Source organism: Aulonocara sp. 'chitande type north' Nkhata Bay, linkage group LG23 (genome assembly GCF_057382095.1).
Source record: "Aulonocara sp. 'chitande type north' Nkhata Bay isolate Kocher_YH1m ecotype deep benthic linkage group LG23, A_spYH_male_GT1.1, whole genome shotgun sequence".
NCBI classification, from domain to species: domain Eukaryota; kingdom Metazoa; phylum Chordata; class Actinopteri; order Cichliformes; family Cichlidae; genus Aulonocara; species Aulonocara sp. 'chitande type north' Nkhata Bay.
The window spans coordinates 26,088,587-26,101,660 of record NC_141365.1 but is presented as its reverse complement, the minus strand read 5'-3'; the positions used below and the strand labels follow the sequence as shown (position 1 = coordinate 26,101,660).

General features: G+C 41.4%; 1 protein-coding gene across 1 annotated transcript in view; it reads right to left on the bottom strand.

The window, feature by feature from the left end:
- Positions 1 to 3,537: 3,537 nt before the first annotated feature.
- LOC147301967 (fibronectin type III domain-containing protein 4-like) overlaps positions 3,538 to 13,074 on the bottom strand; it is a 62,320-nt gene continuing 52,783 nt past the window's right edge. Inside the window, exons 5-7 of the mRNA XM_086282248.1 lie at positions 9,353 to 9,442; positions 8,978 to 9,144; positions 3,538 to 6,151 (exon numbers count right to left, since the gene is read on the bottom strand). Of these exons, the coding sequence (XP_086138374.1) occupies positions 6,110 to 6,151; positions 8,978 to 9,144; positions 9,353 to 9,442 (299 nt within the window). The 3' untranslated portion in view covers positions 3,538 to 6,109. The remainder of the gene's footprint in view (positions 6,152 to 8,977; positions 9,145 to 9,352; positions 9,443 to 13,074) is intronic.

Genomic DNA, 13,074 nt, shown 5'->3' with positions numbered 1-13,074 from the left:
GATATTTTCTTTCTGTATTTATTAAATGAGGATATAAAGTGGATGTTTCACATCTTTTAAAGCTTGATATTAGATGTTATGACATCATGCGTGTGCTTGACAGGCTTTTCTGGGTTTATTTTAATCACATTTGCCATAATCCGGCCTCATCATGCATATGATAGCAGTGTTAGCATCTATTCAGTCCCACGAGCTTGAGCGCCAGTGTCAGTAATGAGAAATTTCTAAGTGGGAATTATCAGCTATTCGCCCAGTTTGCACAAACAAGTTTCAAAATAATGCCCTTTTGATGAGTTTTAATTAGAGTGCACCGGGACCAGAGGGCCCCACAATGACCCGCCAGGGCTTTAATAATTATGGTAAGAAAGGAGATAATTAACTGATGGCTGGAGAAATTAATCACATCGACCACTTGTGAGGAAGGAAAAGTTCAATTATTGATATGAGAGGGCAGGTCTGACTAATTTAATATATTGTTATTTAACATTTTTTTGATGTACAGCTGATTGCAAGTGGAAGTCGTTAAACCTGAGGTTGTTTTTGAAATGCGGATGCACTGAAATGACTACCTGCAGTCGCTGATTGATTCTCCAGGGTGCTCTTGGTGACTTTTAGGGGCGTCCGAAAGTGAAAAACCTTCATTTAATGGGGGAAATAATGGTTCAGACCTTTCGGGGGCCACTCTTGAACCTTCTCCCATTGAACAAAAGGTGTCCTGACATTTACCTGGGTCATTGGCAGGCTTTGTGCCTCGCAGCGTGCAGACGGGAAGTTCTTTTAGCTGCGTTTCAATGGATACCTGCCAGTCAGCCGAGAATCTCAACTCCACAATCATTCTGAAGCCGAAAGGAGAAGAGGAACATTAACATCAATAAAGAAAAAAAAATCCCTTCTTCTCAAACAAGGCTTTTTTGTTTCAAAGAGCCACCGATTGGCATGACCAAATATCTCAATGAGAGGAATGTGCACTGCAGTTTAGTGATGCTGGCTACTTCTGATTCCTCCTACGCAAGTGAAAATTGAGCAGTGTCTTTATGAAGAGTTTCCTAATCTTTTGCCTTCCTCAGACTGTGTCCATGATGTGTTTCTCCCTGGCAACAATGCCTCCTTTCACGTTGGACTCGGCACAGTGAGTCATTCAGCTGAATGTCCCTGGCTCTGAATGATTTTGAGTGGGCTGACCAAATGTGTTGGGAGATTCAACACTGAAACAGCTCTTTCTCTCTGAGAGACTGGATGCTTCACTGTCATTTTAGACATATTTTGTTAGAGTTCTGCAAGGCTTTCATGGAGGCATGCAAGGTCAAAATGTTATAAGACTCCCAGGAGAGTTGTGGTTTCAATCCAGTAACACTTCCTGTTGCTGGACGTTTAAGTTTTAACTCTTTCCTCAAGAGGTTCAGGACTAAATATTTTGACCGGTAGAACATTGGTCGGCTTTATTTTCTTTACTAAATGTCTCTGACGGTGAAAAAAATATAGAGATTTGATAAATATTAAGGCAAAATAAATAAATACAAAGACTTCTTCAAAAGTATGTCTGACAGTTTGCTGAGATGGCTTTGCCAGGTAAGGCCCTGCTCTGGAGCTTGTGGGTTTTAATTCTTCTGTGCGTCAATGAGTTTTAGGCAAAACACATCATGAAGACTGAAGAGCTGGAAGAAACTAATTTGAAGTAATTGTATAAATGAATCTAGCAGTTAAAGAAATGCCTGTTAGATTCTGGTCTTATAGACCTTATAGAAACTTGGAGTTTGGATGTTTGTGAGTTTCATCCTCTCAAACTCAGACCAGTAAAAGTCCCATTTCTGTCAGTATAAAGAAGTTTAACAACACATTTAATCCTTGAGGTCACCCTTAATATGAGGGAAAAAGAGCAATTTCCACAACACATCTCAGTGTTTTCTACATGATAAACAAATGTTGGAGTAAACGAAAGAAATCTGGCGGCACAACTCTTTAATTGGAAGAAAACATGTGTAAAATTGCACATTACAGTTAAGTGTATAAGCGTGTACAATGGATACTGTGCAGTCTCTACACAGTGTATCTTGTGTATCCATTGGGCAAGCTAATGTGTGCTGGTTCTGGAATATTTTAGCCTATTTATATGATCATCTGACTGGTGGCATGACAGATTGTTAATTTGATCTTTAATTTCACTTCAGCTTGAGAAACATGTGAGGGTATCTTACCGAATTTTAATTGGATGGAATAAAATAATTAAAAAAATACATATCTGGTCAGGATATGTGTGGGTCGAGCGTACTGTAGAGAACATTCGAACACCTTTTAAAGGCAAACCTTAATGACTTCTTTAAATGTCAGTGTGGAGGGTGCTGTTATGTATGTCTGATTAAAATCTCATTAACTGAGAATGAATCCCTGGCACCGGCAGGAAAGTGGATGTTTTTTTTTTCCCTTTTAAAGAGGAAATGTGATGGGAGAGTCAGTACAACATTAAAGAAGAGGATTTATCCACAGTCAATGATTCAGTCAGCAGCGCTTGATCGATCCTGTTCCCTCGCTCCTCTGCCTCAGTATTACCACAGACTTGTCGCAGACTCCCTCAGAGCATCAAAGAGGATGACGAGCCCCGGGCAAGCCGTGATATTTCAGACTGTTGGTGAAGGCGACCTGCCCTTTACCTCCGCAGTCACTGAGGATTCCTCCACTCCTGTCTTTTTGTTTTTAGGAAGAGAGGACAAAACATTTCAGGAACATATTTCACTTTTAACTCAGAAGGTCGACACGTGCCTGAGGTGGAAGCCCTTCCTTCCTGTGACCTCTGACCTGGAAAGCCTTACAGCTGCAAATCACGCTCTGTGTGAGGTGAATTAGTGACATTTCCCTTTATTCAAATGAAGCAGAAATATACGCTTACTTCTGAATGATATGCAGACCTTGCCTCTCGTTAACTGCAGGCCAGGTTCTGATGGTGTTGTTCATCTGCTAACGTGTGAAGAATGGGATGAATAATCCTCTGAAAAGAGGATAGTATTAAGCTAAATTCTTTTTGCTTTGAAAAATAGATGTTTTTAGATTCATAATCAGTGAAGTCACTGAAATCTTAGAGAAAAAAACTTTCTCAGATTCTCCATGCATCAGAGCAATCCAGTACAATAATAGCATTAAAACAAACAAAGAAAAAAAAAGCTCATTTTAAATCTATGATCTCGTCTTAGATGCTTTACCACTAGCATCCCCAGGCTTCTACCTTTCTACCTATAAAACCGTGTCAGGTCAAACACAAATGCAAGAAAAATCAGGCCACTGTGCGATGTGTTCACTGCAAAAGATACACATGTGGTAAATGCAGACTACAGGTACCATGGCAGTGCCAGGATTGTGAGTGATTGCTGACAATGTTGAATTATTTGTAAATATGTGTACAAATGGTTGGTTTTTTGTACTGTTTTTATCAATAAATGTCAGCAACAAAGGACATACACCCATGTGTGTTGATTTCTCCCCAAGATGGCAAACTGAAACACTCCACTCCCCCACCCCCACTCCCCTCCCTCCAGAATTCCTACTTAACAGCCTAATATACATATGAATGACTAGCCAATTTAGCTTCCACTTCCACCATTTGACTGCTCTCCGGGTTTTATAGGTAGGAATCCCTAAAATGATGGCTCGCGGGGGTTTAAGTGTTACCTGCACGGACAGAGATGCAGATGCACAAATACCCCTGCAGCTTGCAGAACAAAAAACTGTATGTGATGGAGTTCAGGCGCCACCTTGTGTCCAATCTGCATACAGCAGTTATCAAAATTGATATTTGTTTAAGTCCATTTATAAAACATGGCAGATAAAAGCTTCAAACTCAGTCTTAGCTCCATCAAAAGGATTTTTCTGTTTGAGCAGCAAAAGTGTCACGTGTTTGTGTGCACTGATGCAAAACCTTATTGATGTTAACATCTGCACTCCTGCAAACGGTGCCTATTGATTAGCTGGTGATCTGCTAATCATCTTAATGCACCAGTAGGCTCACACTGATAACATTTCATGTTAATTTCCTGCTTGATGAACCCATGACAGAAAATAATGGCTTTGCAGATAATAGCATTTGATGCAGTTTGATTATGTACCCTGGCCTAAAAGCTTTTTCAGAGGACCTTTCCAAAGACAGAAAGTTTGGCTTTTGGCACGAGAAAATTCACTAAGTGTCCATATTGTGCATAATGGCAATGAGATGTCATCTATCCAGATATATTATAGGCTTTAAACTCAATATACTGCAACCAGTATACTGAGAATACATCATCCATCCCAAAATATGGCTTACTCTTATGAGGTTACTTGTCATTGGTTGGCTGTATTGCACAAACCAATAAGAATTCAGATCCACTGGGAACAAGGATCAGGTCATTTCTGTGTGCGAGTTTCACTAAAAACTGAACAGTTCTGCAGCAGGAGAACAAACAGCTACAACAGCTGGTTGTGTTGTAGATGTTTACTAAACTTACATTTTTTTAAACAAATTTAGACATAAAGAAACGTCTTTCTAAAAGTGCCCAGAGGACAACGTCCAGGGATGTCTGGTGTTCAGAGAGTACCTCTAATTGCTTCACATTTTGTTTTCTGTTGGCAAACGCAACTGCAAATGGTTTTCTACCTAGAGTTGATGTTGCTAATGTTGTGATTTACCAGACACTTTATTGGGTACACTGGTTTGGCCTTTCATGATTAGAATTTGATGTTCAACCACATCCCAAATGTGCTCAATGGGATAGAGATCTGGTGACTGTGGAGGCCATTTGAGTACAGAGAACTCATTGTCATGTTCAAGAAACTAGTTTGAGATGATCTAAGCTTTGTGACATGGCGTGTTATCAGAAGATGGTAAACTGTGGTCATAAAGGGATGGACATGGTCAGTAACAATGCTCTAAGCTGTGGTGTTTAAATTATGCTCAGTTGGTACTAAGGGGCCCAAAGTGTACCAAGAAAATATCCCCCACATCATGACACCACCAGCAGCCTGAACGGTTAGTACAAGACAGAATGGATCCATGCTTTCATGTTGTTACACCAAATTTTGACTCAACCATCTGAACGTTGTAGCAGAAATTGAGAATCATCAGACCAGGCAACATTTTTCAAATCTTCTACTGTCCAGCTCTGTTTGAGCTTATGTTCAGTAAGTCATTTTGACCATGTCTACATGCCCTGAGTTGCTTGCACTTGATTGGCTAATTAGAAATTTTAATGCTTAATGAGCTGTTTATCAGACATGCATAATGAAGTGGCCATTGAGTGTAAGTTAAGCTGTAAAAATAGGTGTTTTTGAGGGACAGACAAGGTTTAGAGCTGTACTTTTAAGTGGCTCAGATAGAAATAAAACCTTTTAACAAAATCCGAAACAACAAGAGAAGCTGCTGGAAACTTCAGGTGATATATCTTGAGAGTTGTTCACATCATTTCTGCTTTTAGAAACTCTGAGAAAACAAAAAGCTTAAACTTAATTTAAAAGGCGATCACACAATTTCAATGATTTAATTAAACTAATTATGAATTGTTTTACAATGTAAATTCCCCACTACCACCTCCTACATTCAAATGCTTCTGTGAATTACCTTTACAATCACCTTCAGCCTATGTACAGATTTGAATTGCGATGCTAAATTACCGAACATGAAAGTAATGTGAATTAATCCCATTAAATAACCATCCAGACAGGATTTCAAACGTGTGGTTCTACAGCGGGTAAAAAGAAAAAGGGATGAGCTGAACACCCGAGATGAAAGAATGTCTGCTGAAAATGAATGAGTCTGAGGCGAGTGGGACTTGGCACACGGTCGGGCCGACATGCTGGCAAATATTCACACTTCAGTCTTTGACATCAGAGAGAAGAAAACGGGAGATTAGTTTGGCCGCACTTCAGATGAGTCCAGCTTCCTTCCAGCTGTTTCTGAGCCCCCCGAGTCTCTGGCCACTAGAGAGCAGCAGCCGTCCACGGTCTCCGCAGCATGGCTCCTCGCTCTCATTTCAGTCTGATTTGCATGGAGTGGTTCCTTACTCGGCCCATATTTTACAATAGATTGGACTCTGAGTTTGTAAATCCTCCTCGCTTGTCCAAGAGGCTCCGATCCGGCACCCGCATCTCAGACCCTGATGATGCTGATGGAGGAGGAGGCCCTGTGCAGCTGAAAGAGAAGGAGCACACCATGAGACGTGAATCACAGACCACAGCATGTCATGCATGTCAGAGATTTACTTGCCAATCAATGAGCGAGGGTGAGCAGAGAACTAACTGCTCCCAGGAGCTTTTTATTTAAAGACTATCCTATTTAAAGTAGGATGCTTTTATTTTGAATCCATCATTAGGCTTTGGTATTTAAATCTCTGCAGAAATCTGTGTGTGCACATATATCCCCAGGAAAGTAGACATAGCCCTAAATGAATTATTTTTTTAAAGGATTAAACTCACGAGAAGTAGCTAATAAACTGTAAGGACACTTAAAAGCTGCAGAAATGCCAATAAGAAAAGACTAAATTAAGATAAGAGTGGTGTTTTTATAATTAAATTAACCATTAAATCCAGCCAGTGCAGTTTCAGCTCCGTAAACGCTCAAAGTAACGCTGCCTTTCTCTCACTTTGACACCACTGGAAGCCGTCCTGTATGAATAAACAGTGCGAGCTGCGCGCGGTGGGCGGTCAATTGACCCGTACATCGCGAGCAGTGAAGTCACAGGTTCTCGCAGCGAGAGAGGCCAATTAGAACGGGAAGTGTGAATTAACTTCCGACAGACAGATGCCCTGCCAAAATGTTCCGGGACATTCTCTCCACAAACACTCTTTGATACATATAGACAGGCGATGGATTAAAGGAAAAGATTTTAAAACAGAGCGCAGCAGAGGACAGAAATCTGTAAACTCCACATTTATGATTTGGAGTCACACAGGCTGTCGCTCACTTCAAACTTACCATGCCACATAGAAGCTTTTAAAGGACTCAGTGGCATTGCATCTAAATGCACTGGCTGACCATGGTTCATTTTGTGAAGGGCCGTATTTTAATCCAAGCTGTGAACCTTTCCCAAACCAAACTGACTGTCTCCGTCACATTAAAGTAAAAACAGCATGTCAACCTCTTTGCGACCAGAAAATTGAACTAGAAAACTAGAAAAGCTGGTGATTGCACTGCATTTTTTCATGATCGAGTGCTGCAAGTAGTTGCGACACCAAAAGCATGAACACTTTTGATTGCCTGGAGGGAGGCAACCTGTCTTGAAACAGACTGCAATCACTCTGAGACCACTTGGCAAAAGTTTGGAAATGATCCTAAACGCAAATTCAGAAACACAGATTTCCAGCATTCAATCAATCTAAGTCAGTCTGCACCAAATGAGCATGAATCTCTGTGCAACATGAGACTCAACTTAACTAGTACTCCCCCTTGTAAAAGCAAGGCTGCTGAGCACCAAGATCATTTTGCAGTTAAATGAGTCATGAGAGCGTCTGCTTCGCGAAAATCCGCTGGCAATGAGTCTTTCACATCGCTGTGGAGGAATTTTGTCCCACTCTTCTTTGCAGAATTGTTTTAATTCAGACACATTGGAGGGTTTCCAGCATGAACGACCTGTTTAAGGTCAGTGCAAAGCATTGCAATCTAATTTAAATCCAGAGTTTGACTTCACTCCAAAAACATTTTGTTTATTTCTGCTGGTGTGTCTCTGATCATTGTCCTGATGCATAACCCAAGTGCTCTTGAGCTTCAGGTCTTGAACTGATGGTCGGACATTCTCCTTCACGATTATCTGGTAGAGAGCAGAATTCATGGTTCTATCAGTTACAGCAAGTCGTCCTGAAACAGCAAAGCAGCCCCATCACACTACCACCACCATGTTTGACGGTTGCTGTGATGTTCTTTTTATGAAATGCTGTTAGTTTTATGTCAGATGTAACAGGACTCAAACCTTCCACAAAGTTCAGCTTTTGTCTCGTCAGTCCACAGAATATTTTCTTGGGGATCATCAAGATGTTTTTGGTAAATGTGATACAAGCTTTTGTGATCTTTTTGGTCAGCAGTGGTTTTCTCCATTTTTGTCCAGTCTCTGTTTTATTGTTGAATCATGAACTCTGACCTTAACTGACACAAGTGAGTCATGCAGTTCTTTCAATGTTGTTGTGGTTCTTTTGTGACCTCCTGGATGAGCCATCGAAGCTGTTGGAGTAATTTTGGTTGGCTGGTCACTCCTGGGAAGTTTCACCGCTGTTCCAAGTTTCCTGCATGTGTGGATAATGACTCTCACTGTGGTTCACTGGAGTCCCAAAGACTCAGAAATGACTTTTTAACCCTTTCCAGACTGATAAATGTCACTGACTTAATACATGATTTAATAAAGGGGGCAGTTACTTTTTCACAGCACCGGGATTCAGGCTGCTGGATAGTTCCTTATTCTATTAACGCACATAATCTGTGTCCTCTGTTTCCTTCCTCTTAATGACCAAAGTTTTATGATTTGTTGTAACCTTCCTCTGAGAGTTTGTAATGAGGCCGTGAACGTACAGCCTCGCTTTCTCTACTCAACACCACAAGTGAAGAAATGTTCTTCTATCTGATGTTATTCTCTGCACCAGTAATCTTGCAGATGACGAAATGGGTGATAAATGAAATGTGGCCATTAGGGGGCGCTGCAACCAGGACACCTGTAGCTGGTGTGTCTAATTAAAGCTGCTCGCATGTGGAAAAACAAAAACAAATCGTCTGCCTGTTCGCTTTAACTGAGGAGATGCTCAGCAACAACTGAATGGGCGTTTGCGCTGCTCTCTGTTTTCAGCCCGGCTGTTTTATATTTAGCTGCGATGGCAGTAGCTCTAGTTGCTAGGAGATCTCTGATGCAACTACAAAGACTCTACAGAGGAAACAAAATACTCCTGGCAGCCAGGAGCGAGCGTGCATTATAGAGGAGTTCTGCAGCAAGACGAAGAGGGGAGGAAGAGGAGGAAGTTTTAGTAAATGAGTCACCCTGCTGCTGCGGACGGCTCCGTTGTGGTAGATGGGCGAGCTGCCAGCTGAGGCATTGTAGTAGGAGGAAGTGGCTCGGACCAGCGGCCGCTTGGCTTTCTCCTTGGTGCCGTTGGAGTCGTTGTCTTTGATGATGTCGTACTGCCGGCAGAAAAGGGCGATGACGGCTGGCGGTGTGGAAAGCAAAGAGAAAAGAAGTCAAAAACATCCCTCGCTTGATGAGTTTGCGGTCTCAAGCACTAGATTCAGGTCATATTAAATTAACACATGAATTTTATTGAATACATTAAGGCGGTTAACGGAGTTAGAAAGGAAAATTATTCAGAAGAGATGCTTAGAGTGTCCATTGGATGGTGTCTGTTGGTGCAAGCTGACCTGCCCACAGCAACAGCACAGTGGTGATGATCAGCAGCTCTCCAGTCTCCAGTTGTGGAGTCATACCCAGACCCTCCATCGCTGGCTCATCTGAGGACAAAGACAAGTCTGGTCAAACTCTACTCAACAGAATATACTACAGTTCTATCTTCTACCAGCAAATCCCATTAAAAAAAATAAAAAAATCTGAAAGGCTCACAGTACGTTTAATGTGGACTATTTTTAGTAGCGGATTGATCCACATTTTCTGTTGTTTTCATGGTAATAATGCAACATGTGAGTCAGTGCAACAGTGTGACTCACTGATGTGTTTTTAATGACCACCACAGTGAAGCTCTGAGGCACACAGGAGTAACATGTACGCTATGACACTTTGTAAACACAGTACTTAATGGGATTTTTCCCCCCAGATGTTTGTAGTTGCTATGGCTACTTTACAGGTATTATTTTTACTGCTACTGTTCCACCCTTATACTACAGTGCTATGCAAAAGTCTTGAGTCAACCCTTTCTTTATATCTTTCTAGGAAAATGTGATCTACTGAAACGTGCAAATATATGAGGCAAAAACAGAGTTTGTACAACTCTAATGAGTTGTGACCATCTTTATTCTTCAGGACAGTCTTAGGCAGCTGGAATAGTTCTCCAGGCTTCTTGAAGGACATTCAAAGCTCTTCTTTGGTTGTTTCTGCCTTTTGTTCCGTTCTCTGTCAGCATGATCCCACACTGCTTCGATAATGTTGAGATCCAGGCTCTGGGGAGGCTAAATCCATGGCCGATAGTGTTCCACTATGTGTTTTTCAATCGAGGTATTATTTTACTGCATTGGCATTGTGTTTAGGATCATTGTCATGGTGAAAAATGAAGCTGCTGCCAATCAGATGGTTTCCAGATGGTATTACATGATGGATCAAAAATTCATAATTCAACAATTATGACAAAGATCGCCAAGATGTCAGCCTTTCCTCCCTGTTTCCCTCCATTAATGATTGCTTCCTGACAGCCACGCTTTCACTGAGACCATTTCAATGAGGCTTCAATGAACAGTAGCTGGATCAGCTGAAGGTCCAGATGCATTTCTCGTGTCCTGTGTCTGTTAGGAGACCTGGGTCGTTGACCCAGAGTTTTGAGTTTTCATTATTGTTGAACTTTGACTTAGCCATTTTTTATCATTTCTAGTCTTTTGGTTTATTTGTTAGAGTTCTCTGTCCTATGGTTTATGTATCTGTGTTCTATAGTTGCTCTGTCTCCTCTGTCATCTTTATCCCCTTGTCAAGTCCGCGTCTCTGTATTATGTTTCCTGTTTTACTTTGAAAGTCCCTGATTTTGCTTCCCTTGTCTCGTTAGCCCTGATTTGTCCCAGCTGTGTTTCCCTCCTGCCTTCCATTCCTTGATTGCGCCCTCTGTGTATTTAAGCCCTGTGTGTTCCTCTGTCTGTGTCACGATCTAGTGTCTTATCATGCTGTGTGTTCTGCCTGTCAGCCTGTTTGGTTTTGTCGTTTTCAGTTTAGTTTTTGGTTTTTATTTTACAATAAATCTAAGTTTGAGTTTACATTCCATCTCTGTGAGTCTGCACTTTGGGTCCTCCTTACCACCACTCCTGCCTGCATACAGCCTCACCTGACAGTGTCAGGTCTTTGCTGGATTTCCCCCCCCCCCTGTTTTCATCTGCTGTACTTGTCCAGTTTCCTCAAAATTTTTAAGGACACAGTGCACACCATGCTGAGATATGCCAAGCTTTCAGCTATATCTCTTTGTGAATCACCTTTCTGGTGCAAAAATACTATTTTATGTCTGTCAAACTGTGTTATCTTTGATATTTTTCACAGATTCAACCAAAGAAATTGAAACAAATGGTGTGTTTTTATGATAGGTTGCTAATAACAAAGTAACTAAAGATACAAAAGAACTATGCCTTTGAAGTAAAACACAAAGACATGAGGAGTGGCTCAAGACTTTTGTATACTGAATAACGCGTACAACATTACAACTACATCATTTTATTATTATTGCCAGTGTCTGTGAAGGTTCTCAGTCATCCAGGTCAACATAGTCTAAGGAGCTTGGAAAGAAAAGCGTCTGGACTTCTTTAAGTTGCTTCAAGACGTTTCACCTCTCAACCGAGAAGCTTCTTCAGTTCTAGGGTCAAATGGTGGAGAGTCCCAGATTTTAGCCCTGTGGGAGTATCCCCCCCGAGAGGGACAAAGGACCCCCTAATGATCCTCTACCTAATCACATGAGCCAAGTTGTGAAAATAGGTGTAGCTCACAATCAGCCAGGCTTTCGTGTGGGCTCATTGTGAAACCTAGCCCCACCCTATCATGTGAGTACCTGAGTTTAGAAGGCCCAGGATGTGCGTGGGCGTTAAGGCGTCTGGGAAGGGATCTCAAAACTGAATTTTAGATAGCAGACAGTTGGTGTCGTAAAGCCCCGCCCTCTGTTCATAGATGGTTTGACTGATGGCCCTTACTATAAAGATTTGTTTTGGACTTTACGTTTCCCAATTTTGCTTTAAGTTATAAAGTTATTTTGTTATTTACATATGGCCTAATAATTATCCTTATTGCTGTTTTAGATGCTTCAAAGGATAGTTACAGATTTCTGTCAGAATCTGCAGATTATACAGTACTCTTGAGGGTACACCAGTACTGAAGGTCCAGATACACTCAACTCAAACGCTGCTCATGACATCCTTCCATCTCGTATTATTAAAGATGGGTTTAACATTATCGAGCCCTGTATTCTATCATTAATTAACCTGTCATTGTTATCGGGTTGTGTTCCGGCTGCTTTTAAACATGCTGTAGTGCAACCTATACTCAAAAAGACCTCCCTTGATCAGAATTATCTCGCTAACTTTAGACCCATTTCCAAACTCCCGTTTCTGTCTAAAATCCTAGAGAAGATTGTTCATTCCCAACTTCAAACTTATTTGGATGCAAATAATATCGAGGAAAAATTTCAGTCGGGCTTTAAGCCACGCCATAGCACGGAAACTGCATTACTGAGAGTCTTTAATGATCTTCTCTCAATTGCTGACTCAGGGCGCCCTGTGGTGTTAATTTTCCTTGATTTGTCCTCTGCTTTTGATTTGGTGGACCATAATGTCCTTTTAATGAGGCTTAAACATCTGGTGGGCATCACGGGCAGTGCCCTTAGCTGGTTTAAATCCTATCTCTCAGAAAGGTCCTTTTCTGTCACCATGGGTACCTACTCCTCCTCCATTGCCCCTGTTACCCCTGTGTCCCCCAGGGGTCTGTGTTGGGTCCCATGCTGTTCTCTTTATACTTGTTACCCTTGGGCCGAATCTTTGATAAATACAATATTTCTTTTCACTTTTATGCGGATGACATTCAAATCTATTTTGAACTGGCTGAGGATGTCACGTTGTCGTTGCAACACTTCTCCGATTGTATGAATGAAGTTAAAATCTGGCTACTGAGCAATTCCCTCACTCTAAATGATAAGAAGACTGAAATTGTAATCTTTGATACTCCCTCCTCTCAGGCTGAACTAATTGGTATTCTCAGGCCCTTTGCTGACTCCCTTTCTGACACTGTGAGGAACCTGGGTGTTGTCTTGGACAGTTCCTTCAAGTTGCACAAACATGTGTCCTCTGTAGTTAAATCGAGTTTCAATAAATTATGTCTAACCTCTAAGGCCAAGCCCTACTTACCACGTAAGGACCTGGAGAAACTTATCCATGCCTTTTATTACATCAAG